Source organism: Hemitrygon akajei, chromosome 27 (genome assembly GCF_048418815.1).
Source record: "Hemitrygon akajei chromosome 27, sHemAka1.3, whole genome shotgun sequence".
Lineage (NCBI taxonomy): Eukaryota > Metazoa > Chordata > Chondrichthyes > Myliobatiformes > Dasyatidae > Hemitrygon > Hemitrygon akajei.
In genome coordinates this window covers 29455734-29482199 of record NC_133150.1, presented here as the reverse complement: position 1 = coordinate 29482199, position 26466 = coordinate 29455734, and the positions used below count along the sequence as shown (strand labels likewise).

Sequence of the window (26466 nt, the reverse complement as noted above, 5' to 3'; positions counted from 1 at the left end):
AAGATGCCACATAACCCAAGCATGCTGATAATCTCAAATCTAGGTGACACGTGTAAGTAGGTTAGAAAAAGAGCAGAGAATTGTAGCAGGGTAGTAATGAATTTTGATACAAAATTATGAGGGGTATTCATAGGGTAAATGCAAACAGGTCTTTCCTACTGAGAAGAGAAAATCTGAACAATACACACACACAAAATGCTGGAGGAACTCAGCAGTCCAGGCAGCATCTGTGGAAAAGAGTACAGTCAACATATCAGGCTGAAACCCTTCAGCAGGATGGAGTCCTTTCCTGCAGAGGTTGGGTGGACTACAACCAGAGGCCATGGGTTAAGGGTGAAAGGTGAAAAGTTTATGGGGAACATGAGGAAAACTTCTTCACTCCGAGAGTCCTGAGAGTGTGGAATGAGCTGCCAGCACAGTTGGTGCATGCAAACTTGATTCCAACATAAGAGATAGGTACATGGATGGTAGGGTTAATGGGAGTAGGCAGTTTAAATGGTTAGGCCTGTTTCTGCTGCACCTCTCTATGACTCTACCATAGGGATAGTGGGCAAGACTGCAATTCAATGTGGACCATCACCCAATTTGATCAGATAAAGTTAAATCAGCATCTTTTCAATGGTGAGAGCCCAGGAACAGAGAGGGCGACCTGTGATACTGGGGGTCACGGGGACAGATAAGGCAATTAAAAAGAAGAATGGATTGATAGCTTTTGATACTAAGGGATGCGGAGTCCAAAGGAAAGATGGGTAAGCTGTAGCAGAGTAGAAATCTGATTATTCATTCTTTGGCGCGCTGTGACGAGTTCGTACTGTGGCGTTTTCGGGTGCCTGGATGGGCTGGTTTTGGCAGCGCAGTTTCAACAGAGCGATGCCCAAGCTCAAACTGCTAAATTCTGACAGCGGTTTACAACATCTAGTTTACATCTTGCCCGTTCGGTAGATAAAAGTCTTTTTCAATATGATTAAGGGAGAGACCTGAAAGGGCAGAACATATTTACGGAGGCACTGTAAAATAAAATTTAAATCGTTTGCGGGCACGTCAAGCCACACTTCCTGATCAAAAGATAGTGAAACTGGAATTCGTTCGCCACAAGATGTCGTTGAACGGGATGATTCTTAACAGAGATCGGTAGACTTTTGTGTTTGAGACGATTGGAACCATGATAAATTGAGGTACAGATCAGCCATGATATAATAGATGAAATGGAAAATAGTCTCGTTCAGACACTAAATGTTCCGTCCTGTGGTATATAACACTGTGGTATGTTACTGTTTTGTCACATTGTAAGAGTGATTTACTGAACTTGGACCGACCAAAGGTTTTATGTTTTGGAGACGAGTTTCCGAGTTTGTAACTGACTGCTAGTCCCTTCGAAATGGACAGGATGTAGAGACAATGATGGCGGACCCCGCAGGTGATCTGTGGGAATCCACCACCCTTCGTCCCCAGTCTCCTTTACCTCAGCTCCCAAACCCACGCCTCCCACCTCCCGCCTTCCTCTCTCTCGCAGAAACTAAAACGATGCTATAAAACTTTTTTTTTGGGGGGGGGGAATTAACAATAGAGGCTTCATTTTTTTTAACGGTCAAAACAATTATTTTTATGCCCAATCGTTCCTTCAAATCGAAAAGTCTATTGTATATTTCCAGTACAATTTAAAAGAAGTTTTCCTTTTAACTTTCTAAAATCGGTGCTGAACTAAACGGGACTCCTTCCTAAATGCCTGTTAACTATTCGCCGACGGCGGGAAGGAGCAATAATTTAAACGGTAAACTTCTTCACGATTTCCCATCTCAGTCGGGAAAGCACGCTGCGGTTGCACAGACGGGATTCCGTGGAGAGGCTTGCTCCCGTCCGCCGATCAGGCCCCGCTGACTGTCACATGCACCGCATAGCGTGTGGTTGTTGGTCTGCGGTTTAATAATATTATTCCTGATTTTGATTTTGTAAAAAGTGGGATTCCGATTTGGGGGCGGGAGTTAACTTGGTCTGAACAGCATTTCTGCAAAAAGACACTGGTCCTCCCTGGTCTCTAGCTCTCTTTGTTCTGCTCACAACTCCAAGAGTCAAGACGAAAAAAAGGCCCCTCCGCTCCACTGTGTCCTCATCTACCACCAATTTTGAGGGGTAAAGGCAAGCAGGATTTTTCACTGAGGTTGGGTGAGACTAGAACTAGGGGTCATAGTTCAAGGGTGAAAGGTGAAACGTTTAAGGGGGAACATGAAGGGGAATTTCTGTAGATGTGCAGTGGAGAGGATATTTACTGGGGGCATCACAGCCTGGTACTGAAACACCAATGCCCTTGAATGAAAAGGCATAGAAAAGTTAGTGGGTACTGCCCAGTCCATCACGCAAAAAGCCCTCCCCATCACTGAGCATATTTACACGAAACGTCACAGAAAGTGGCATCCATTGTCATGGGCGCCCACCACCCAGGACATGCTCTCTTCTTGCTGCTGCCATCAGGAAGAGGTACAGGAGCTTCAGGACTCACACCACCAAGTTCAGGAATAATTATCACCTCTCAACCCTCTTAAACCAAAGGGGCTAACTTCACTCAGTGTCATCACTGAAATGTTCCTACAACCTACAGTACGGACTCACTTTCAAGGATTCTTCATCTCATGTTCTTACTTATTTATGCTTTTTATTTATTTCTTTTTATACTTGCACAGTTTGAGTATTTTGCATACTGGCTGAATGCTACCATTGGTGCAGTTTTTCATTGTTTCTGTTATTGTTATCTATTATCGATTTATTGAGTGTTTCCACAAGAAAATGCATCTCATGGTTGTATATGGTGACATATATGTACTTTGATAATAAATTTACTTTGAACTTTTTCACTCAGAGGGTGGTGGGTGTGGATCCACCACCAGGTGCAGATTGATGGGACTAGGCAGGATAATAGTTTGGCATGGACTAGATGGGCTGAAGGGCCTGTTTCTGTGCTGTAATGCTTTATGACTCTATTTACACCAGTCCTATGCTAATCCAGTTTTAATCCCACCACTTTCCCCATTTAACTCATCCCAGATTCTACTGCTCACCCACATTCTTTGGGATGAGGGAAGAAACTAGAATCCACCCTGGGGGAAACCTAGGCAGTCACAGGGGAGAACGTGCAATCTCGCACATTAACACAAAGAAACAGGAGCAGCGGTTTACCCCACTCTTCCACATGATCATGGCTGATCTATGCTGGCCTCAGCTCCTGTGCCACTTCTCCGTAGCTGTATATCTCTTAACCAATTAAATATTTGTCCAGTGTACTTTAAATGCTTCTAACGATCCACCCGTCACCTATTGGTGTAGAGGCTTCCAGAAATTTGCCACCCTTTGCAAGAAGAAATTTCTATGTTTCTCAGTTTTAAACCACTGGTCCCTTACGTGCCTAATGGTGAAAGCACCTGCAGGTCTACCCTGTCAAGTGTCTTAGGATATTATATGTTGGAATAAAGTCACTCCTTGTTCTTCTAAGCTCCAAGGAATGCAGGCCAAAGCTATTTCGTCTCTCTTAAAGGGAGAATCTTCATATCCCTGTATTAACCAGATGTGTCTCCCTTGTGCTTCCCACCCCCTGTTTCTATATCTTTGTTTAGGTAAGTAGACCAAAACTATATGCAGTATTCTAGATGAGGCTTCACCACCACCCTGTTCAATTCCAGCAAAGCCTCCCTATTCTTAAACTCCAGCCACTTTGCATTAAAGGTCAGATACTATTCACCCTTTCAACCACTTGTTGGACTTGTCTGTGGACTTCTTTTGTGATTCCTGCACCAGAACACCCACATCCATCTGTTCTTCACCCACCTGCCGTCCCTGTCCATGTAGATCTTATCTGCCTGCTGCTCTTTCTTAACAAATTGCATGGTCTCGCACTTCTCCCGGTTAAAGTCTATTTGCCCAACCTACTCATCCTATCTGCATTCTGCTGCAGAATTACAGCATTCATTTCACAACTTGCCCTTCCACCTACTTTTGTGTCATTGGAAAATCTGGAAACCTTGCAAACTGTTCCTTCCTCTAGATTTGTAGCATAAATAGTGAGCAATTGTGGGCCAAGAACTGGTCCCTGTGGTACCCCATTGGTTACCTGTCTCTGATCTGGAAAGGATCCTTGTATTCTAACTTTATTTTCTATGGGACAGCCATTCTAACACATTTCTTCCAGTACTATGGGAATTTAATTTATATGCCAACCTCTTTGTTACACCTTATCAAATGTTGTGTTTGGAAATCGAAATCTATCACATTGCCAGGTTCCCCTCTATCAACTCTCCCTGTTACATACTCAGTGCTTCAGTACTGCTTTGCCCACTGAGGCTTACTTTCTTGCTTTGTTTGGACACAGCCCCCCCTGCCCACATGTTTGTCCTCCACAGAACCAAGTACCAGACCTAGCTCCCATTACGTCTTTCCACATGGGCAGTGGTAGATGCAGGTACTGCTCTTGAGCTGGGATGTTCTCTGCTAATAAGTGATCATATTTAAAAGAAAAATAAACAGAATTAAAATAAGGACTTCTATTTGCCTCCACCTTGTTCCTCAAACTGTTTGATGTGGAACTGGAGTGAACCTATTATGCTGAAGTAATAAAGGGAGGAGGTGGGATGTAAGTGTTGTTTTCTCACTCTGGAAAATCCTGTTAACTTCTCCCTCTCTTCCACTTCCTCATCCTTTCATTAACTTGCTCTTTGACCAAACCTTGATCACCTATCTTGGTATCTACTTAAGTGCACAATGGTTAAATGAGGTCTGCGACTCCCATGTTAAAGGCACAATGGAAAAGTAAATTTACTGTTAAAGTTCACTATGATTTTGAAGGTACTGTATTTCAATAGCCATTGTGTTTTGGAACTGGAATCACAAATAGGCTGAGGTGGCATATTTTCTGCAGTCAAGGGCTTGACAGGATCCAGATTATATCGGTAAAATGGTGGCATGTCTGATCGCAGCAGCTTCTACGGGGGTCAACTAAGGTGCTGCTGTCCTTTTGAAACATTTTTTATGATGGCAAGATCCTGCTAGACATTCAGGAACTTGAAGTACTGCAGGTCTACCCCATCAGCAAGTTGCTTGTTGGCGGAGAAACTGAAGGAGCTGGACGTGCAGCAGATCGTGCTGCTGCTTGTGTCAGGGAAGCTTCTGAGGAGACTGTGCAGTCTAATAGTGAGTGAGCATCTTAGACACTTGTGATCGCAGGACTCTGTTGGATATTGTTTTTTTTCTCAATCTTTTTTATTAAGTTTCAAATAGATAAACATAACAATGATAATGATACAAAGAGATGGGGATTACATTAATAACGGTTAATGTATACAGAAACAGACTCCGAGTAACATATGTAATGTAAGCCTCCCAATCTCTTAATAACGGAACATGAAAAAGATTCAAAAAATTTTATACAGAAAAAAATGCCCCTCTAAACTACAAAAAACAAAGTAAAAACAAAACAAAACAAAAGCTGGGCTGCCATGTTTCAAAGGTTAAAATCCTTATTTGTCATTAACTCCGCTCCTCCATACACGAACAAAAAGTTATTGAGAAGGATTCTGAAAAGGTCAGCTTACATCATATGAAACTGTTGAATAAATGGCCTCCAAGTTTCTTCAAATTTAACTGAAGGGTCAATAGTGACAATCCTAATTTTTCCTGAGTTTAAACATGTTATAGTTTGGGAAAACCATTGAAATGTAGTAGAGGGATTAGAATCTTTCCTTTTAAATAAAGTGGATCTTCTGGCTATTAATGTAACAAATGCAATCAAACGGCAAGCTGAAGGGGATAATTGACTAGAGTCGATCACTGGTAATCCAAAAATTGCAGTAATAGGATGAGGTTGTAAATAAATATGCAAAACTACTGAAATAATATCAAAAATGTCTTTCCAATATTTTTCCAAAAGAGGGCAAGACCAGACATATGTGTCAAGGAGGCTACCTCTGTCACAGACAGGATTTATATGGCAATAAAAACGAGTGTATTGGATATTGTTAACAGGGAATGCTGCAAGTCTGATTCACTGATTTATTGGCAGACAGCAGAGTAGCTGTGTGGCCTCAGTCCATGGTGTTACCTGTTTAAAGCTGCCAGGAGGGTGATGCCAAAACTGATGTGCTTCACCAGGGCGACGTGGCTCGGTGCCCGAGCGAGAGTCAGTGCTGCTCTCCACCCCGCCTGGGTATTCACAAGGTAGAAGACAAGCTGTATCGGAGTTGAATGCAGATTTCAGTGGCATTAGTGGACTCGGGATGGGGACTATTTATTTTTGCCATTGCTGTACTTTAGTGATATCTTACATGTGCTTGCCATCTTGTATGTGCTATGTGTGCCTTGTGTTGTATGTGACTGTTGGTACAGTGTTTTGCACCTTGACCCCAGAGTAACGCTGTCTCATTTGGCTGTATTCATGGATATTCATGTGTAGTTGAATGACAATTAAACTTGAATTGACTCAAGGTACTCCAGCATTTTTATTGATATTTTCACTAATCTCTTATTTTTATGAACTTTTCTGGTGGAACATGGAAAATATCGTTTTGGTAAACCCCTCTTCTGGGCTTCACTGAACAACCAAATATATCTGCAGTATTTTAAACTATAAGGTATAAGAGCAGAATTAGGTCATTCGGCTTATCAAGTCTGTTCTGTCATTCAGACTTGGCTAATTATTTCTTCAATCCCATTCTATTGTTTTCTCCTTGTAACCCTTAACCTACTTACCAATCAGCACCCTATCAATCTCTGCCTTAAGTACACTCGATGACTTGGCCTCCACAGCTGCCTTATTCACCACTCTCTGGCCGAGGAAGCTCCACCTCACCAACGTACGCAAAATGCTGGAGGAACTCAGTGGGTCAGGCAACATGTACGGAGGGAAATAGACAGTTGATGTCTTGGGCGAGTTGTCGGTATTTTCCTCTATGTGATGCTGCCTGACGTGCTGAGCTCCTGCAGCATTTTGTATCTGTTACTCAAGACCTCCAGATTTTCAAAATCTCTTGTGCCCTAAATTCCTCCTCATCTCAATTTGAACGAGACATCCCTTTATTCTGAGGCCCATCTCTCCTACGAATTGAAATGTCATCTCTAAATCCACTCTGTCCAGACCTTTCAGTATTTACAGCAGGGCTCTGAGGATGGAAATCAGGAGCATAAGCCCTGGCTTCCTCCTCCCACTGATCCCAGGCGTGGTGCAGGGTTTCAACTTGAAATATCGACAATTCCTTTCACCCATCCCAAGATGCTTTTCCTCCTCCTGATTGTTTGTTGCTAATCCCACTTTTACCAATGCTAATTACTGAGCTAGCTAACTTCCTAAACTGAGACAACACACACAAAATGCTGGTGGGACACAGCAGGCCAGGCAGCATCTATAGGAAGAAGTCAGTCAACATTTCAGGCCGAGACCCTTCGTCAGGACTAACTGAAAGAAGAGATAGTAAGAGATTTGAAAGTGGGAGGGGGAGGGGGAGATCCAAAATGATAGGGGAAGACAGGAGGGGGAGTGATGAAGCTAAGAGCTAGAAAGTTGATTGGCAAAAGGGATACAGAGCTGGAGAAGGGAAAGGATCATGGGATGGGAGGCCTAGGGAGAAGAAAGGGGAAGGGGAGCACCAGAGGGAGATGGAGAACAGGCAAGGAGTGATTGTGAGAGGGGCAGAGACAGAAAAAAAATGAGAGAGGAAAAAAGTGGGGGGATGGATGGATGGATAAGTAAACAAACAAACAAATAAATAAATAAATAGGGGTGGGGTAAGAAGGGGAGGAGGGGCATTAACAGAAGTTAGAGAAATCAATGTTCATGTCACCAGGTTGGAGGCTACCCAGACGGAATATCAGGTGTTGTTCCTCCAACCTGAGTGTGGCTTCATCTTGACAGTAGAGGAGGCCATGGATAGACATATCAGAACACTTTCTCTGGCGGACAGAGCATAGGTGTTCAGCGAAACTGACTCCCAGTCTGTGTCGGGTCTCACCAATATATAGAAGGCTGCACTGGGAGCACCGGACGCAGTATATCACACCAGCCGACTCACAGGTGAAGTGTCACCTCACCCGGAAGGACTGTCTGGGGCCCTGAATGGTGGTGAAGGAGGAAGTGTAAGGGCAGGTGTAGCACTTGCTCCACTTAAAAGGATAAATTCCAGGAGGGAGATTGGTGGGAAGGGATGGAGGGGACAAATGGACAAGGGAGTCACTTGCGGAAAGCAGAAAGGGGGGAAGAGGGAAAGATGTGCTTGGTGGTGGGGTCCCGTTGGAGGTGGCGGACGTTACGGAGAATTATACGTTGGACCCGGAGGCTGGTGGGGTGGTAGGAGGACTGAGATGTGTTTTGGTTAATGGCACATGCACAGTCCTAATACTGCTTTCTGATTGGTGCACTGAACTCAGCAGTATGGTTTGCAGGCAAGATGCTGTGTTACTTTCCTGGTTACAATCAGACCTTGCTGCTTTTGGGTTTAGTGTCTGTGGTTCACGATTGGTTGATCTTGTTAACCTTACTGGTCTGCCTCAAAGTGAAGGGGAAGGGCTAAGATGGAGAGGGGAACGGAAGAGGAGGAAGGAGGGGAAGGCAGAAATGAGAGGTGGAAAAAGAAGGAGAGATGAAGGAGTGAGGAAGGGAGGAGGGATGGGAAGCGAAGCCCAGAGAAGGATAAAGGGTAACAAAGACTAAGAAGAGTGGAACGTAGGTGAGGGAGATGGGGTTGGGAAGAGGGAATATGGTGGAGAGAGAGAAAAAGCTGAGGAGAGGGGGCAGCAAAGACAGGGACAGACAATGAGGATAGAGGTAAGGGGGGGGATTTATTCTCTTGTACAAGCCCATCTTGATGAGACACTTGTCTGATTGTTTTACAGTGACTTTGCTTTCACCAGAGTGTTGTGAGACAGGAGTCAACCCGCCATGATGTCGTCCCGCACCGGTCTGCGGATGATGTTAATGCGGGAGCAGCTGCAGAAGGAGGAGCAGCGGGAGAAGGAGCAGCAGCAACAGGCTGCCATGCATTTCACGCAGCAGCGCATGGCGATCAATGCCACTCCTGCCATCAATGTCAGCAACTCCATCCAGTACCAATCACGGCCGCAGGTTCCCGTGGAGATTTTAAAGGTACATCTCCTTCTTCCTTTTCCCCTGGCATTCATCTTGATCTCTGTAGGGCTGTGTGAGTGTGACAAATGGACAAATGAGGTGCCAGTGTCCAACACGCTTGTAAAAGAGCTGAAACACTCTCCCTCCCACATACATTATCTCTTACCCTTCCCCATCTCTTCACTCTATCTGCAGTTTTCCTTCTTCCTCTCCTTCCCTGCTTCTCCCCCTCCTCTTCCCCCTCTCTCTACCTTCCCTCTGTCTGGTTCCACTTCCTTCCTGGAATTTTGGCCCTTTGTCTGATCCCTAACCCTCTTAATTGTCCACATTTCCCCCAGCCTCTCCCTCTTGTGGAACTGACTCTGGTCTTCTTTCAGGCTGCCCATTTTTACCAAAGAGTCTGAAATGGAAATGCATCAAGTTGGCATCTGATTAAACAGACATTGGGATAACTGATGTTTGTGATGGAGGAGGGGGAAGGTGCTTTGACTGGAATTACATCACGAGCCAAAAGAGAGTGATTTTCTTTCTATTTCAAAACTTGCATTAGTTCTCACAGACAACGTTCCGTTATGAAATTTGTTGCCCCCCCATTATATCTCCAATGCTGTTTCAAAATTATTGCTTCAGTACTCCGTCACCAAGGCAAACTTGGCAAAGTACACGTAGCAGAACTCTACATGGACGAGCAAGGTGTATTCATTTTAATTTGGGACTGGAGGGAAAGCATTGAGCTAGGACTTGGGAAGAATTCCTTGCCTGTGTTCAGGTTGCTCCATGGGATTTGTTAATATCCAACAGAATGGGCAGGAAGAGGTTTTGTCTTAACTTAACGGTCAAGCTTCAAGGCAGAGTACAGGGTTAGTGGCAGGATTCTTAGCAGTGTGGACAAATTGTAGAATCTTGCTGTCCACGTCCATAGATCTCTCAAAGTTGTCACACAAGTTGATAGGGTGATTAAGAAGGAGGATGGCCTTCATTAGCTTGGGGATTATGCTTAACAGGTAATGTTGCAGCTCTATAAAACCCTAAAAGACCAAACTTGGAACATTGTGTTCAGTTCTGCCTGCCTCTTTATGGAAGGGAGTGGAAGCTTTAGAGAGGAGGAAATTTATAAGGTTGGCACAACATTGTGGGCCAAAGGGCCTGTTCTGTGTTGTAATAGTCTATGTCCTTATGATGAATATAAGAGTAAGCCTGGATCATCAAGGAATCAAACTCTACTAGTACTTAATCTATTGAGAATCAGAATCAGATTTATTATCACAGGCATGTGTCATGAAATTTGTTGTTTTGTGGCAGTTGTACAGTGCAAGACATTGAAAAACATTCATTGTTCCAGTAAAATAAATGAATAAGTTGTGTGAAAGCGATAGTGTTCATGAACCATTCAGAATTCTGATGGCAGAGGAGAAGAAGGTGTACCTAAAACGTTGAGTGTGGGCCCTCAGCAGAATACTGTTTATAAAAGAACATTTTCAGCATGATACTTCCTTGCAGAGTTTGTCACCATGAGCAATAGTAAATTTTTAATCCCAAGGAGGGGCGAAGGAAAGAAAGAATTTGTATCTGAGGTCATTGCGGACCAGGTATTGGTACATTAATCAGTTCAGTGAACTCTGGCCTCCTAAAGCAGTGAGAACATAGTGCAGACTGGCTGCACAGCAAGGGTTTTATAGCATCAGATGTAATGTACTGAAGAACATTGCCCATAGGATTCTCAGCATTCTCATTTGCTTCAGTCCATCAACTGAAGAGTTGTGACTTTTGGTCCGTTTTGTAATTTCAGTCAAAGCAATTAATTTTGTCTTCATTCTGAATAATCTTTTCCCTCCCCTCCCTTCTTTTTCCAAAGGACATAATTGAAGCTGTCATCTTGGGATGGGGAAGGGGTAAGGAGGAAATCAACAAAAAATAGCACAGGGAGCTATTTTAACCAGATCTTCTTCAGGATCTGGGTGAGCTAATGGACATTTAAAACTGGTAATTCACTTGGCCCAAATTACCTGATGACTTTCAAACTTTAATTTGTGACTAGATCTTCCATTACATGACAACGTCATTTGAGCTTAACTGCAATTTTAACTTGGCAGCCTGTTTCCCCCCCCCCCCCCCCCATTAGTGAGAAAAGGGGCCAGGAGCACCGGAAGCCTAAAACGGCTTCAGTGTGGGGTAGAAGGCAGCAGGCCTGGGGGAGAAAAGAGCTTGTTGGAGTGGGTGCTGAGTGGAAAGAGAGGTCTGGAACTGTTGTTGGAGAACCTGGGTGGCCCAGATGGGTTAGGGGGAATATCAAGAGAGAGATGGGATAGAGGAGGAGTGGCTGTGAGATTTGGGATGGGAGGGCAATGCCAGGAGACCCTTGCATCTCCTTAAGGAGGTTTGAAGGGCATTCCTGACATTTTTTCTGTGGTAGCTGTTGGCCCTTAGGCCACACGGTTATCCTCTATATCTCACAAGCTCCTGTAACAAACAGATGCATGTAAAAGATTGGTACAAACAAAATAGCTTCCATTTAATTTCTTTAACAGCCAATGAGTTTCTAACATAATGGAATTATCATTCTATACTTTCTCTTGCATAATGCAGGTTAGAAACAGAATACAACTTTCTTTACCCTGATCTATTTGACCTCATTATACCTTTAATTTTCCTCTATTTCTTTACCTTATTATTCCTCTTTTGCCCCGTTTTGTACTTTTAAAAAAATTTATGGTAATTGTTATGCCCTTGCACTGTCCTGCTGCAGCAAAGCAACAAACTTCATGTCCTATCAGTCAATGATAATAAATCTGATTCTCATTCCTAGATACAGCTTGGGGTGGATATAGTGTAAAGCTTCTTCTCACTGCCCCACAGATCGCTTCCAGTCCAGGGGCATCACTGGAGGCTGTGAGCTCCTTCTCACTTTACGTTCTGAATGAACTGAATGTTAAAAGGCCTAGATAGAGTGGATGTGGAGAGGATGTTTCCTATAGCGGGGGACTCTCGGACCAGTGGGCACAGCCCCAGATTAGAGGACGTCCATTTAGTTTGGAGATGAGGAGGAATTTCTATAGCTAGAGGGTGGTGAATCTGTGCATTTTTTTTTCCACAGCCGGCTGTGGAGGCCAGGTCATTGGGTGTATTTAAGATGGAGATTGATAGATTCTTGATAAGTCAGGGTGTGAAAGGTTACGGGGAGAAGGCAGGGGAATGAGGTTGAGAGGAAATCTGGATCAGCCAAGATGAAATGGTGGAGCAGAAGTGATGGGCTGAATGGCCTAATTCTGCTATCTTTTATGGTCTGATATTCCTGTTCCTCATTCTCACCAGGTTATATAGAGTATATTGTACTCCCTCCTTCACAATGTGCAAAATGGGTTGGGTTAGATCCAAAACATTATGTCCTTGCATCCTCCTTATGGAAGGCAAATGGTACTCCTTTGTTCAAGACCGGTGATAGGAATAATCCTGGTTTTCCTACCAGTGAATATTAGATCAGTGGAGGGAAAACTATATGAGAGGATTCTTAGAGACAGGATTTATGAGCATTGACTGTTTAGGGATAAGTCAGCATGGCTTTGTGATGGGCCGGTCATGCCTCATAAGCCTGATTGACTACTTTGAGTAAGTGACAAAACTGATTGATGAAGGTAGAATGGCAGACATCCTGTACATGGATTTTAGTGGTGCGTTTTACAAGGTTCCCGTGGCAAGCTCCTTTGGAAAGTCAGGAGGCTTGGCATCTTGGCTATGTGGATTCAGAATTGGCTACAGAAGACGAAGGGCGGTGGTTGGTGGAATGTATTCTGCCTGGAGGTTGGTGACCAGTGGTTTTCTGCGGCGATCGGTTCTGAGAAGCCTGGTTCTTTGCGATTTTTATAAATAACTTGGAGAAGGAAATGGAAGGGTGGGTTAGTAATCAGATGACAGAAATGTAGATAGTGTAGAAGGTTGTTGAGGGTCACAGTGGAACATTGACAGAATGCAGAGCAATGCAGAGAAGTGGCAGATGGAATTTAGTCTGTAGAAGTGTGAAGTGATTCACTTTGGAAGGTTGAATTAGAAGGCGAAACACAGAATTAATGGCACGACTCAATGGAGGAACAGAGGGATCTTGGAGTCCATGTCCATAGATCCCTCAAAGCTACTACACAAGATGATAAGGTGGGTGGTTAAGAAGGCATATAGTGTGTTGGCTTTCGTTAGTAGGTGGATTGAGTTCAAGAGCCACAAGGTAATGTTGCAGCTCTATATAGCTCTAGTTAGACCACACTTGGAATATTGTGTTCAGTTCTGGTCCCCTCATTATAGGAATAGGTGGAAGCAGTAGAGAGGGTGCAGGGTGCAGAGGAGATTTACCAGAATGCTGCCTGGATTAGAGAGCGTACTTTATGAGGAAATGTTGAGCAATCTATGGCTTTTCTCTGTGGAGTGAAGGAGGATGAGAGGTGACTTGACAGAGGTGTATAAGATGATAAGAGGCATAAACAGAGTGGACAGCCAGTGCCTTTTTCCCAGGGTGGCAATAGCTAATATGAGAGGGCAGACATTTAAGGTGATTGGAGGAAAGTTCCAGGGGCCGGGGGAATGTCAGAGGTAGGTTTTTTTTTTCACACAGAGAGCGGTGTGTGTATGAAATACATTGCCGAGGGTGCTGGGGCTCTTAGGCATATAGATGAGAGAAGAGTGGAGTGGGGGGGGGGGGGTGGAGGAGTGTTAGATTCATCTCGAAGTAGGTTAAAAGGTTGGCACAACCTAGTGGGCCAAAGGGCCTGTACTGTGCTGTACTGTTCTATGTTCCCAGAAGGGTGTTTCTCCCCTGTAAAGAGAAGGGTGGGAAATAGAGAGGTTGGCCCTTTGAGGCATGCCACCCCAGCAACCCCCCCCCCCAACCCCGATTAACCCTAACCTAATCACAGGACAATTTACAAAGACCAATTAACTTACCCTGTATGTCTTTGGACTGTGGGAGGAAACCAGAGCACGAGGGAGGGGGTTGCGTACAAAGCCTACTTACATAACAGTGGAAGGGACGATATGTCTTCACACCAAAGGTGCTACCCCTCCCTGACACCCCATACACCCTCCAACTTTGGTCCTCGCCTGGCACTCAGCTCTCACCTGTGGCTCCAAGTAAGTTGTCTGCTTGCAACAGTGGCCCCCGCTTGGGGAAATGGCTTCGACAAACCAGGTGAGAGTAGCCAGCAGGATTTTTTTGGACCCTCGGTGACTTCAGGCCTGTCTACCCAAAACATGTGGAAACTGGATTTGGTGGACTGCGCGGAGGAAAGCACCAGCTGGTTTGAAAGGCAGGAAGGCGTTTCCCTGCGTGCGTTTTGGAGCACAAGGAGTACAGGAAGACACGTGGATCGCCCTAGGCCACCCACTGCATCCTGACCTGTCTCTGGCCATCTTGACTCTCATCTCGCCGCTTGATCCCAATAGGTCAGGACGAGAGAGTGAGGTTGGCGACCCTGTGCAACTCTCCCTCACTTCAATCAAACTCACACGCCAGTCACAACACCCACACCCAAGGACGTCAGAGTCCTTGTTGCTCGCAATGGACACACACGCAGACCCACTTAATGGAGGCGGAATTGAACTCTGAACTGTAGAATGCCCCAATCTGTAATAATGTTATGCTAACTACTACGCTACCGCAGCCCCCCCATTTATAAATTTATAAATGTTTATAAACAACAGAACACTTTATCCCTCTTGCTTATTTCCTTCATATAAAGCAGTGAACTAGATACTGGTCTGATGTGTAATTGTTGTGTATTTAATATTTCAGTAGTATTTGAGTAATCTTGTGTGTGTGTATGTGTGTATGTGCATATAATATAGGATGATTAAGCCTTGTTCTTTAAGTAATTCATTATGGGTTTTGTATATATAAATGCATGAATAACATAGGTCCTCATGGTACCATGTGATATGTGTGCGCTTTGCTTAAAAGTAAACAAGAAGTTATACTCATATTTCGGATTCCCGTGTATTCCTTTGAATAAGTTCAATGTTTTGAAGTTACAAAACATAACAGTAATAGGTCAGTGTTGACTGGGATGTGGAAGCACGAGTTCCCGAAATGGTAGAAAGCCAAATTTAGCATCTTAATTTGTGATTTAAAAAAAACAGGGAACTTTGGCGATTGCAATAATACTGGTTGGGGGAAGGGCCAGAGGGAAGCAGTGAAGGAAGTGTGCACTTGCAAGAACTAACTTTGCAATAACTTGTCCTTCTATCAAAACTGAAGAGCCTGGCTTTGTCGCATAGCCCATGCAAAGCTTCCCGATTTCATTCTGTTGCTGATAGCACTGGGTAATAAAAAAGTTCCAGATTTACGTCCCCACCCTTTAGTCTAGGCTGATCCACACCCTGCAGATGGAGTGCTGCACTATCGGTCATGCAGTCTATTGGGTGAAATGTTTAGCCAGGATCCCATTTGTTCTCTCAGGCCCCATAACATTGTTCAAAGTAAAAAAGAGGATCCGCCCTGGGTAACCTCCAAACAGCAAAACACATTAGGTAGTTATTGTACCGATGTTTATAGATTCTTGTTGATGCTGCATTTTTAAATTTCTAAAATATAGCATTAACCACTGAAGTATTTGAACATTATATGAAACATCATGTGTTCTCTTGTTCCTTTCTGTTTTAAATCCGTGCGCACACACTGACTGCTTGTGACCATTCTGGACCTGCTTTTTAATGCAGGCCCTTGTGTAGCGTTTGGATAATTGGGTCTGGAGCTGGCTTTTTCCTTCTGGTTGTGGCCAGTGATCAGGAGGGGTGGTCAGGGTCACTGAAATCAATATACGTGTTGTGAACTTCTCCATAATCATCTGATGGGGGACAGACCCAGCAAGTGAGGGTTGACTGGCTCACAATACTACTAGTGAATTGTGCACTAGTAATCTTAGTGCTATTGGTTTATTATTGCCACATGTACCAGGACACAGTGTAAAGCTCAGATCAAACCTTTACGCAGCTAGAATAAGCTAGAGCAATAACATTGCAGAATAAAGTGTAAAAGCTACCAAAAAATGTGCAGTTCAAGTAACTTATGAAGTGCAAGATCATAGCGAGGTAGATTGTAAGGCCGAGAGTCCATCATGTCGTACAAGAGGTCTGTTTAAGAGACTGATAACAGTGGGATAGAAGCTGTCCTTCAGCCTGGTGGCATGTGCTTTGAAGCTTTTGTATGTTAAGAAGGGTATATAGACCAGCACTGTAATAGCAAATCGGAAGAAAAACATGCCTGATGATTAAATGGTTAACCAAATTATAGAACTATCCACTTACTGGTAAGTAGCAAAAGTACTTTAAATATTCCAAGCAATCTCTGAGAGTGCTTATTGAGATCCAGATTTACTCTGTATTTAAGCTGCAGTTGGGTACCAGTAGAGGAGGTGTAGCTGGAAAAGGGCAGAGCGAGTTTCTATCTGTGTTTGCACTGGGAATACTTAATTTTGCACTGTTCAGGAAGGTTTGCTCTGCCGAATCTTGTCTATATCTTGGGCAGGCATGACATGTCCTTATGTGTGGAGTATGTGCATGTGATTAAGTTTACTGTAATAATTCAGCAATAGTCCAATATTACTGTTTAGATGAAATAGTCTGAGACAAGGATATTCCCCCTGGAGGTTAGACAGATATTTTAGAAGACTGAGCAGTGACCTCAATAAAATATACACAATTCTTAAGAGCTTTCACAAGATAGAAGTGCAGTTGGTGTTTTGCCTTGTATCAAAAACAAGAAGCCATAGGTTTAATGTGAGAGATGGCAGGTTTAAAGGGGAACTGAATACTGAGGCTTTGGGCCTACTCCAGACTACTCCAGGGATTTTGATCTAAGGACTCAATTTGGCTTGAAATGCTGTTGTAGTTGCTCATTTCTATAGTTTGCATGATTAGTTTTTTTTTTCTCTTTGCGCAGGGAGGTTTGAGGTTAGTCTTTTTTTATTGGGTTCTTTTGGGTTTCTTGCTCTGTGACTGCCTGTAAGCAAACAAATCTCAAGGTTGTATAATTTATGCATTCTTTGATAATACAGCAAATGTACTTTGAATCTTTGAACTGAGGAGAAAGATTTTCTCACACAGAGAGTGGTGATATTTGGAATGCACTGGCAGAAGAAGTGTTGGAATTTGTACACTTAAGGGGCATCTAGACTGGCATGTGAAAAGGTTATCTAGGGGAGGATTTAGAACTAATGTGTGCAAATTGTGTTTGTTTTTGTGGGCATTAAGGTTGGTGTGGATGTAGTTGCTGGAAAGGCCCATTTCTCTGCTATTTGAATTTAGCTTTTTACAACTATGTCTAGAACCAGGACCATACTCTCAAAATAAGGAGTTGGCCATTCAGGAAAATATTGAGCAAAATATTTCACCAAGAATGTAGTAAATCTCTGGACTCTAGAGAACTCTGAAGGATTAGTTGCTGAGTATATCCACGGTGGAGAATAATAGATGTTTACATATTAAGGGAATATATAACATACTAAGTACTTAATCTAAGGGCTTGTGAGAGACACTGGAGTAAGAGGTAGAACACAGACCATAGAACCGTACAACACAAGAATAGGCCCTTTCAGCCCACAAAGTTGTGCTGAACCAGCTAACAAATAATAGTGAATGGCAGAGCAGTTATGGGGGACTAATCCTACTCTTGCTGCCATTTGCTTCAATGAAGATAAAACAAAAACTGCTGGAAATGCAAAATACAAACAGAAAATGTGGGGCCAGGCAGCAGCTGTGGGAAGAGAAAAATGCTGATAATTGAGATTGAAGCTGAACCATTGCGGCAGATTTGGCAATGGGCTGTAGTGTGATGTCTCGAGTTGATGCAGTCTTAGAAAGGAAGAAAGCCTTTACATTTATCATAAATCTCAGTGAAATTTTAGGGCACTTTGCACTGATTCACTGAAGAAGCACTAATTCGGAACACTGGTACACTTTGGCCGTAAGAAACATTTGTATATCCCACAACCTGTGCAGCCTAGCAAGAGAGGCAAATGCTTCAGCAAAATAGAGAAGAGAAAGTGGAAAATGTTACGGAATAGGGAGAGGAGAGCCGTCACGCTTGTCTTGTGACGGACACACATTTTGGTCATGTTTCTATTTACAAGTCATTCAAAGCTATTATATTTCTGAGTGACTGCCACACAGCTGGCTGTGAGATAGTGACCCTTTCAGTTCAATCACAAATGCCAGCTTGAAGGTTGTGCTTTGAGGATTGAGAAAATTAGGGGAACACATGATTCAAAAAAGCAGAAGGGGAGTTAACTTAACTCTCACTCATTTTCTTGCAGGACAAAATGTTAAATCTTTTAAATGTTGAACCTTTTGAAATAAAAAAAAGTTCAGAACTCAGCCCCTTCATGTCATGTATAAATATATATTAAAGCAATATTATGAAGAATCCCACTCTTTGGGACGCGGCCCTGTGGACACGAGTTTTCATTACTGTTGCAAGCTGAAGTGTCACGGAGAGCCGTTTCATCGGGACAGCAAGAGAAGCTGTCAGAGGCCTCGGAACTCATGAGATAGCTCGCTCTCTGTCACTTTCTACATGCTGAGTTAAGAGTCAGGGAAGAGGCTACGGGACATCCATGCCTGGAGCACCAGACTCAAAAACAGATACTTCCCCCGAGCTGTCAGGCAGACCAACACCTCCAGTGGTTCAATGTTCCATTTAATATCAGAAAATGTGTACAATATACAGCCTGAAATTCTTACTCTCTGCAGACAGCCTCAAAACAGGAGAAAACCCCCAAAGAACAAATTACAGAGAACAAAAATACAAGAACTCCAAACCCCCTCTGCCCCCTCTAATTGCACAAGCAGCAGCAACCCCCCCCACTTATTTGAGCATAAAGCATCAGCATTCCCACCACCCACCATACAAGCAACAGCAAAGCCCCCAAAGAGAGACCATGGTCTGTAGTACTTAAAAACTAACTGTTCATTCCAATAGTACGATAACTCTTAGACTCACTCTTACTAACAAGGGAGAGACAGATATCACCCTTCCAGAATGAGATGGGAGACAAACAGTTGCTGTTTTGATGTTATATTCACATTCTGAAGCGTTGCTTTTTATTTTGAGTTCCTGGCTCGAGAATCGGCTGCAAACTCTAACTCATCATGTAGAAAGTGAGAGGGAGAGAGAGAGAGAGAGAGACAGAGAGAGAGAGACAGAGAGAGAGAGAGAGAGCTATCACCCGAGTTCAGAGGCCTCTGACAGCTTCTCTTGCTGTCCCGATGAAATGGCTCTCCGCGACACTTCAGTTCGCGACAATAATGAAAACTCGTGTCCACAGGGTCACTTCCCGAAGTTGGTGGCACCTGCAAATAATCAAGCAACCTGGACATAGCTCCAGGAATGGGAAGACGCCGGCGTGCAGAACTACGGTTTGATTGCCGCTGTAGATCACAGACTCTGACAGGACCCCAGCCATCTTGAAAAGGAAAGTAGAGACATTAGAAGAGGAAGAACTTAACTGCTTCACTGATGGGCTGGGAGAAGCTCTCTGGTGCTTCCACCCATTAAGCCACCCCACCACACACCCAGCACCACCAGTACTATATCATTTCCTATCAAAGTGACCTTATGGACAGACAATCGGGCTATGTATATAAGCTAATCTTATATACTTATATTTATAGTGTTTTATTATATTCGTTATACTTATTGTGTTCTTTTAATGCTGCATTGAGACCAGAGTAACAAAAATGTTGTTCTCCATTATGCTTGCATACTGTCGAATGGCAATAAACAGTCTTGAATGTTGAATCTTCTTGACACCCTGCATTTCCAGTTTTAATTGTAGCCGACGGGTGGTTTGGAGACAGGCACATTCTTAGGTGGCAGGTCGCTCCTTTAAACATTTCATTGAGGCTGTGTACTCAGATATTATCTCTGTTCCACCTCTAATTCTGGCTATTTGGATACTTGGGCCTTGGGAAATCTGGCTGATGGAGAGGCAAATGCAGGTACAAGTGCTGATTCAGAGCTGGGAGAACAGAGAGTGCTGCCATGTGTTACTCTAAAGAGAACTCGTCCCACATTGCATGCAATCAGACCCATCAGCCAGATCGATGTGTACTTTACACCCTGATTATAGTCACCTCTTGAAATCAGAAAACTACCCTGTAAGATGGAACTCCTCCCCCGTGCATGGCAAGATAGCGTAGGGGTTAGCATAATCCTTTACAGTGCCAACAACCCAGGTTCAAATCCACTGCTGTCTGTAAGGAGTTTGTATGTTCACCCTATGGCTGTGTGGGTTTCCTCCAGGTGCACCAGTTTCTTCCCATATTCCAGAGACACAGGGGTGGTTAGTAAGTTGTGGGTGTACTATGTTGGCGCTGGAAGTGCAGCAACTCTTGCCCCCAGCACATCGTTGACGCAAACTACACGTTTCACTGTATGTTTCAATGTTTCGATGTGTATGTGACAAATAAAGCTAATCTTTTAATGCCAAGGACCCATCCCCACCGCTTCAGGTAATTTGACTGGGTACCTGCCTCTCCCTTTTCCCACCCTTGCAGTTTTTGCAGTGGGTATTATCTTCCCCACTCCACTTCCACGTCCAGTTGACATCATAAGACCCACCCCTTTTCATTCCTCTACCCTGCTTTTCTCTCCTCCCACAGCATCCACTCGTTCAGCCAAGTAGCATCTGATGTCTAGATTAATAAAGTGGGGCAATTAATCTGTTTCCGGGTCCAGTGAACCAGGAGGATATAATCTTCCAGCTTGAAGGAGATGTCCAGGATGTGAATTTTTTAAATTACGCCTATGCATCTTGATGAGAAAGGTCCGAAGTATGTTAAGTTTGCAAAGTGAATTTATTCCAACTCCACCATGTTGTTGAGGTGAGAGCCAGATTCAGTGCATCCTCATGAATGGTCTGAGCCCAAAATGTTGACTGTTTATCTCCTCCATAGATGGTGCCTAGCTTGCTGAGTTCCTCCAGCATTTTGTGTGCATTTCCAGCATCTGCAGTGTCTTTTTGGTTCCGAATTTAACATAGTTGGTCATGTATGCTTCATGTTATTAAAGTTGCATTTTTTGCAAACTGTTTACCTAGGAAAGCTCTGCATTCAGCAGGATTCAAGCGTGCTAACGAAAATATGCTCCTCCATTACCCATAGGTTGAGACCCACTTGGAGAACCCCACCAAGTACCACATCCAGCAATCGCAGAGGCAACAATTGAAGCAGTTTCTCTCCTCCAACTATGGCAACAAGATGGCTATTCAGTCCCTGGGGCACTCACACTCTCCTCAACCTTCAACCATCTCGCCTGGCTTGAGGAATGATCATGGACTGTCTGGCTCCACTGGAAACAGTGCCCCCAATAGCCCCATGGCTATGTTGAACATTGGCTGCAATTCGGAACAAGAGGTACAGATTATGTAATATCAAACAGATTTTCCAAGTAAGAAAATCTAAAATGATGAAATGATGAAACCTCCCCCATTCCCTATTATGGAATCCTTACACAACCACGCGCTCTCTAACCTACTTACCAACTTAATCACCTTTTACAGCTCAATTGTATATTTCCCAATTATGTACTCTACCCTACCTTAGTTTCATTTTGACAGGGTTTTACTGTCAAACTGTTATCCAGTATTATATATGCAGAAATGGTATACTGAAGGTACATTTACCATATTGTTAATTCTCTTTATCTAGATGAGTGAAGTAATTGAAGATATAATTAGCCTGGAATCCAGCTACAATGATGATGTTCTTGGCTACAGGGACCCCATTGTTCAGATGCCAAATACAGTAAGTCTCCGAAATGTTAATTACTCCTTTGCAGGACTGGGAGAGATGCACTTGAGAATAAGATCTTTAAAAAAAAACCCAGATCTTTTATAAATGATTAATTCTCAGCCTCTGCACTTGATGCTGAAATAACTGCAAAGTGTATTTTTTGAAGGCTTGGGAACTGGTTACAACATTGAGCTAAATTGGGTGAATGGATGCAGCTGATGGATTCCTCCCAGCCAGTCCTCCAACCAATTTTCAGTAAAGTTGATCAAAGACTAAGTTTGATGTTAATTGACCAATTGAAATTAAAGTTGTGCCGGAAGATTAATCTGCTGCAATGGTATTTTGCTTTAAATGCAGTACTGTGCGAAAGTCTTAGACATATATAGATATAGTTAGGGAGCCTAAGTCTTTTGTAATTTATGTATTGCATTGTGCTCCTGTCACAAAATAAACTAATTTCATGACAGATGTGAGTGATGATACACCTGATTCTAATATGCATCTTTATTGTGGACTGAAAGTGGGAAGGGAGCAGCAAGTGTTAGTGAGACTTCCAGCAATGATCAATAAACCAATTGTTTGGAATCAAATGACCTTGCCTGGTGTCTTGGGGCTGGGTGTGTCTGCACCTGTGCCAACTTCCGTCCCTAGCATCCTTCTCTGCCACTTCTCCCATGGCACTCTACCCTCATGATCCCAACATCCTTTGCTCCCGCCAGATTTACAAACTCACTCTCTGCTCCACATTGACAAATGCAGTGCTGTGAAAACATACACAATAAGACTTGAAATATTAGGTAGTCTCTGCTGATATCAAGCGGAGACTAATTTTTTACCTGTGAGGATTTTTGGCATGTTTCCCATCCATTTAGTTGCAATTGATGCCGCTTTATGAAAAAAAGATCAAGTGACTTTTAAGAGGCAGACACATTGAGATTAAACAGATTAGCTTGATTTGTCACGTACATTGAAGCATCAAAGCGTACAGTGAAATGCATCATTTGCAACAAAGGCCAACACCGTTCAAAGATGCGCCGTTGCTTCTGGCATCAGTATAGCATGCCCACAATTTACTAACCCTAATCCAGACACCTTTGGAATGTGGGAGCAAAGCAGAGCGGCTAGAGGGAACCCACGCACTCACGTGGAGAACGTACACATTCCTTACAGACAGCGGTGGGAATTGAACCCGAGTCGCTGGTGCTGCAATAGAGTTACGCTAGCTGCTACCCTACCATGCCACCCATGAATTAAATAACTGGTTTATTGTTCTTGTCTGTGCACCCAGAGAGGCTGTGTACTTATGGTCATACTCGGTCGTACTGACCATACTGAGTGGGACCATAAGACATAGGAGTAGAATTAGGCCATTTGGCCCATCGAGTCTGCTCCACTATTTGATCATGGCTGATTTATTATTCCCTTCTCCCTGTCACCTTTGACATCATTGATAATCAAAAACCTATCAACTTCTGCTTTAAATATACCCAGTGACTTGGTTCCCACAGCTGTCAGTGTCAATGAATTCCACAGATTCACCAGGCTGTGACTCAAAAAACTCCTCCTAATTTCTGTTTTAACGGCACGTCCTTTTGCTCTGATATTGTTTCCTTTGGTCTTGAACTCTCCATGTCCAGGCTAATATTTTAAATATTTAAATATTTGGTAGGAAGGTTTCAATAAGATCCCACCTCATCCGTCTAAACTCCAGTGAGTACAGGCTGGGAGAAAAAAAAAATCCTCACATGTTAACCCTTTCATCCCTGGAATCATTCTCGTAAACTTCCTCTGGATGCTCTCCGATGTCATTCCTTAGATATGGAGCCCCAAAACTTTTCACGATACTCCAAATGTGGTCTGATCAATACTCAGCATTACACCCTTTCTTTTATATTCTAATCCTCTCAAAATGAATGTCCACATTGCATTTGGCTTCTTCACTCTGGATTCTTGCAAGTGGATCTTTAGGGAATCCTGCACGAGGACTCCAAAATCTCTTTGCAATACCAGTTTTTATATTCCCTCCCTGTTTAGAAAAATAATTGATATCTTTATTCCTTCTATCAAAGCACATGACCATACACTTCCCTACATTATATTCCATCTGCCACTTCATTGCCTAATCTCCCAATTTATCTGCAAACTACCTGCTTCTTCAATGCTACCTGCTATTCTACTGATCTTTGTGTCAACCAGAAACTTAGCCACAAAGCCATCCAGGTCATTAACATATAATGTGAAAAGTAGAAAACCAGTACTGACCCTTAGGGAATACCACTAGTCACAGCAGCCAAACAGAAATGGTCCCCTTTATTCCTACTCTTAGCTTTCTGCCCGTCAACTAATCTTCTATCCATGCTAGCACCTTATTTGTGATACCGTGTGCTCCTGTCTTGTTTAGCAGCCCTATATGCCACAGTGGTGGAGCCTTGGTTTTGTATGATGAGGAGCAAAGTTTCCCAGTTCCTATCAGTTTTTGGACTCTGCAACATGAGGTAGCTTAACTGGATTCCATGAAAGGACAAGTCCTGCAGTCATTTTACAGGGAAGGACGAGGTTCGGTTCGAAAGGAGCCGAGAGTAGTCTTCGAGAGGCCAGGAGAGTACTGCTAGTAATCCCAAACACACAAAAAGAAAAAAAAATCTTATTTACGTGGTTTCTTTCACCATCTCAGGATGTTCCAAAGCCCTTCACAGCAGTTCAATACTTTTGAAGGGTATCACTGTTATAGAGTAGGAAACCTCATTGCCACATTGACACAGCAATCTTCCATAAATAAAATTATGAAATGATCATATTCATTTTTCCACAGTTATTTTGATTTAAATTGATTTCTACATTCCTACAATTCAACAACTGCCATACTTCAGCAGGATCTAGTGGCCATGAAATGCTTTGGAATGGCCAAATTACATGAATATATTAATGTAACTTATAATACAGCTCTTCATTTTGTGCTCTATTCTTATCAGCAAGGCTGCGGGGAAGAATTTGACTTTTTACAAAATTGTGTCATAGGATCCTTACCTGAGGGCACCTCTGGGACACTGTTTACTGATGCACTAGACAATAGACAATAGACAGTAGGTGCAGGAGTAGGCCATTCGGCCCTTCTAGCCAGCACCGCCATTCACTGTGATCATGGCTGATCATACACAGTCAGTACCCCGTTCCTGCCCTCTCCCCATATCCCTTGACCCCCCTATCTATAAGAGCTCTATCTAACTCTCTCTTGAATGCATCCAGAGACTTGGCCTCCACTGCCTTCTGGGGCAGAGCATTCCACATATCCACCACTCTCTGGGTGAAAAAGTTTTTCCGCATCTCTGTTCTAAATGGCCTACCCCTTATTCTTAAACTGTGGCCTCTAGTTCTGGACTCACCCATCAGCGGGAACATGCTTCCTGCCTCCAGCGTGTCCAATCCCTTAATAATCTTATATGTTTCAATCAGATCCCCTCTCATCCTAAATTCCAGTGTATACAAGCCCAGTCGCTCCAATCTTTCAACATATGACAGTCCCGCCATTCTGGGAATTAACCTTGTGAACCTACGCTGCACTCCCTCAATAGCAAGAATGTCCTTCCTCAAATTTGGAGACCAAAACTGCACACAGTACTCCAGGTGGGGTCTCACCAGGGCCCTGTACAGCTGCAGAAGGACCTCTTTACTCCTATACTCAATTCCTCTTGTTATAAAGGCCAGCATGCCATTAGCTTTCTTCACTGCCTGCTGTACCTGCTTGCTTGCTTTCATTGACTGATGTACAAGAACACCTAGATCTCGTTGTACTTCCCCTTTTCGTAACTTGACTCCATTTAGATAGTAATCTGCCTTCCTGTTCTTGCCACCAAAGTGGATAACCTCACATTTATCCACATTAAACTGCATCTGCCATACATTTGCCCACTCACCCAACCTGTCCAAGTCACCTTGCATTCTCATAACATCCTCCTGACATTTCACACTGCCACCCAGCTTTGTGTCATCGGCAAATTTGCTAATGTTACTTTTAATCCCTTCATCTAAATCATTAATGTATATTGTAAACAGCTGCGGTCCCAGCACCGAACCTTGCGGTACCCCACTGGTCACAGCCTGCCATTCCGAAAGGGACCCGTTAATCGCTACTCTTTGTTTCCTGTCAGCCAGCCAATTTTCAATCCATGTCAGTACTCTGCCCCCAATACCATGTGCCCTAATTTTGCTCACTAATCTCCTATGTGGGACTTTATCAAAAGCTTTCTGGAAGTCCAGGTACACTACATCCACTGGCTCTCCCTTGTCCATTTTCATAGTTACATCCTCAAAAAACTCCAGAAGATTAGTCAAGCATGATTTTCCCTTCATAAATCCATGCTGACTCGGACTGATCCTTCTACTGCTATCCAAATGTGTCGTAATTTCCTCTTTTATAATTGACTCCAGCATCTTTCCCACCACTGACGTCAGACTAACCTGTCTAAAATTCCCTGTTTTAAAAAAAAAAGAAAGTAATACTGACACATCCGATTTTCCCTTCTTCTCAAATTGTAGGTTAAAACATATCATATTATGGTCACTACCTCCTAATGGTTCCTTTACCTCGAGGACCCTGA

General features: G+C 43.4%; 1 protein-coding gene across 3 annotated transcripts in view; it reads left to right on the top strand.

The window, feature by feature from the left end:
• tfeb (transcription factor EB) overlaps positions 1 to 26466 on the top strand; it is a 154034-nt gene that overhangs the window by 92028 nt on the left and 35540 nt on the right. For all 3 annotated transcript variants that reach the window (XM_073030530.1, XM_073030528.1, XM_073030529.1), the window contains 3 exons: positions 8866 to 9115; positions 21239 to 21490; positions 21785 to 21880. In XM_073030530.1, the coding sequence (XP_072886631.1) occupies positions 8912 to 9115; positions 21239 to 21490; positions 21785 to 21880 (552 nt within the window). In that variant the 5' untranslated portion in view covers positions 8866 to 8911. The remainder of the gene's footprint in view (positions 1 to 8865; positions 9116 to 21238; positions 21491 to 21784; positions 21881 to 26466) is intronic.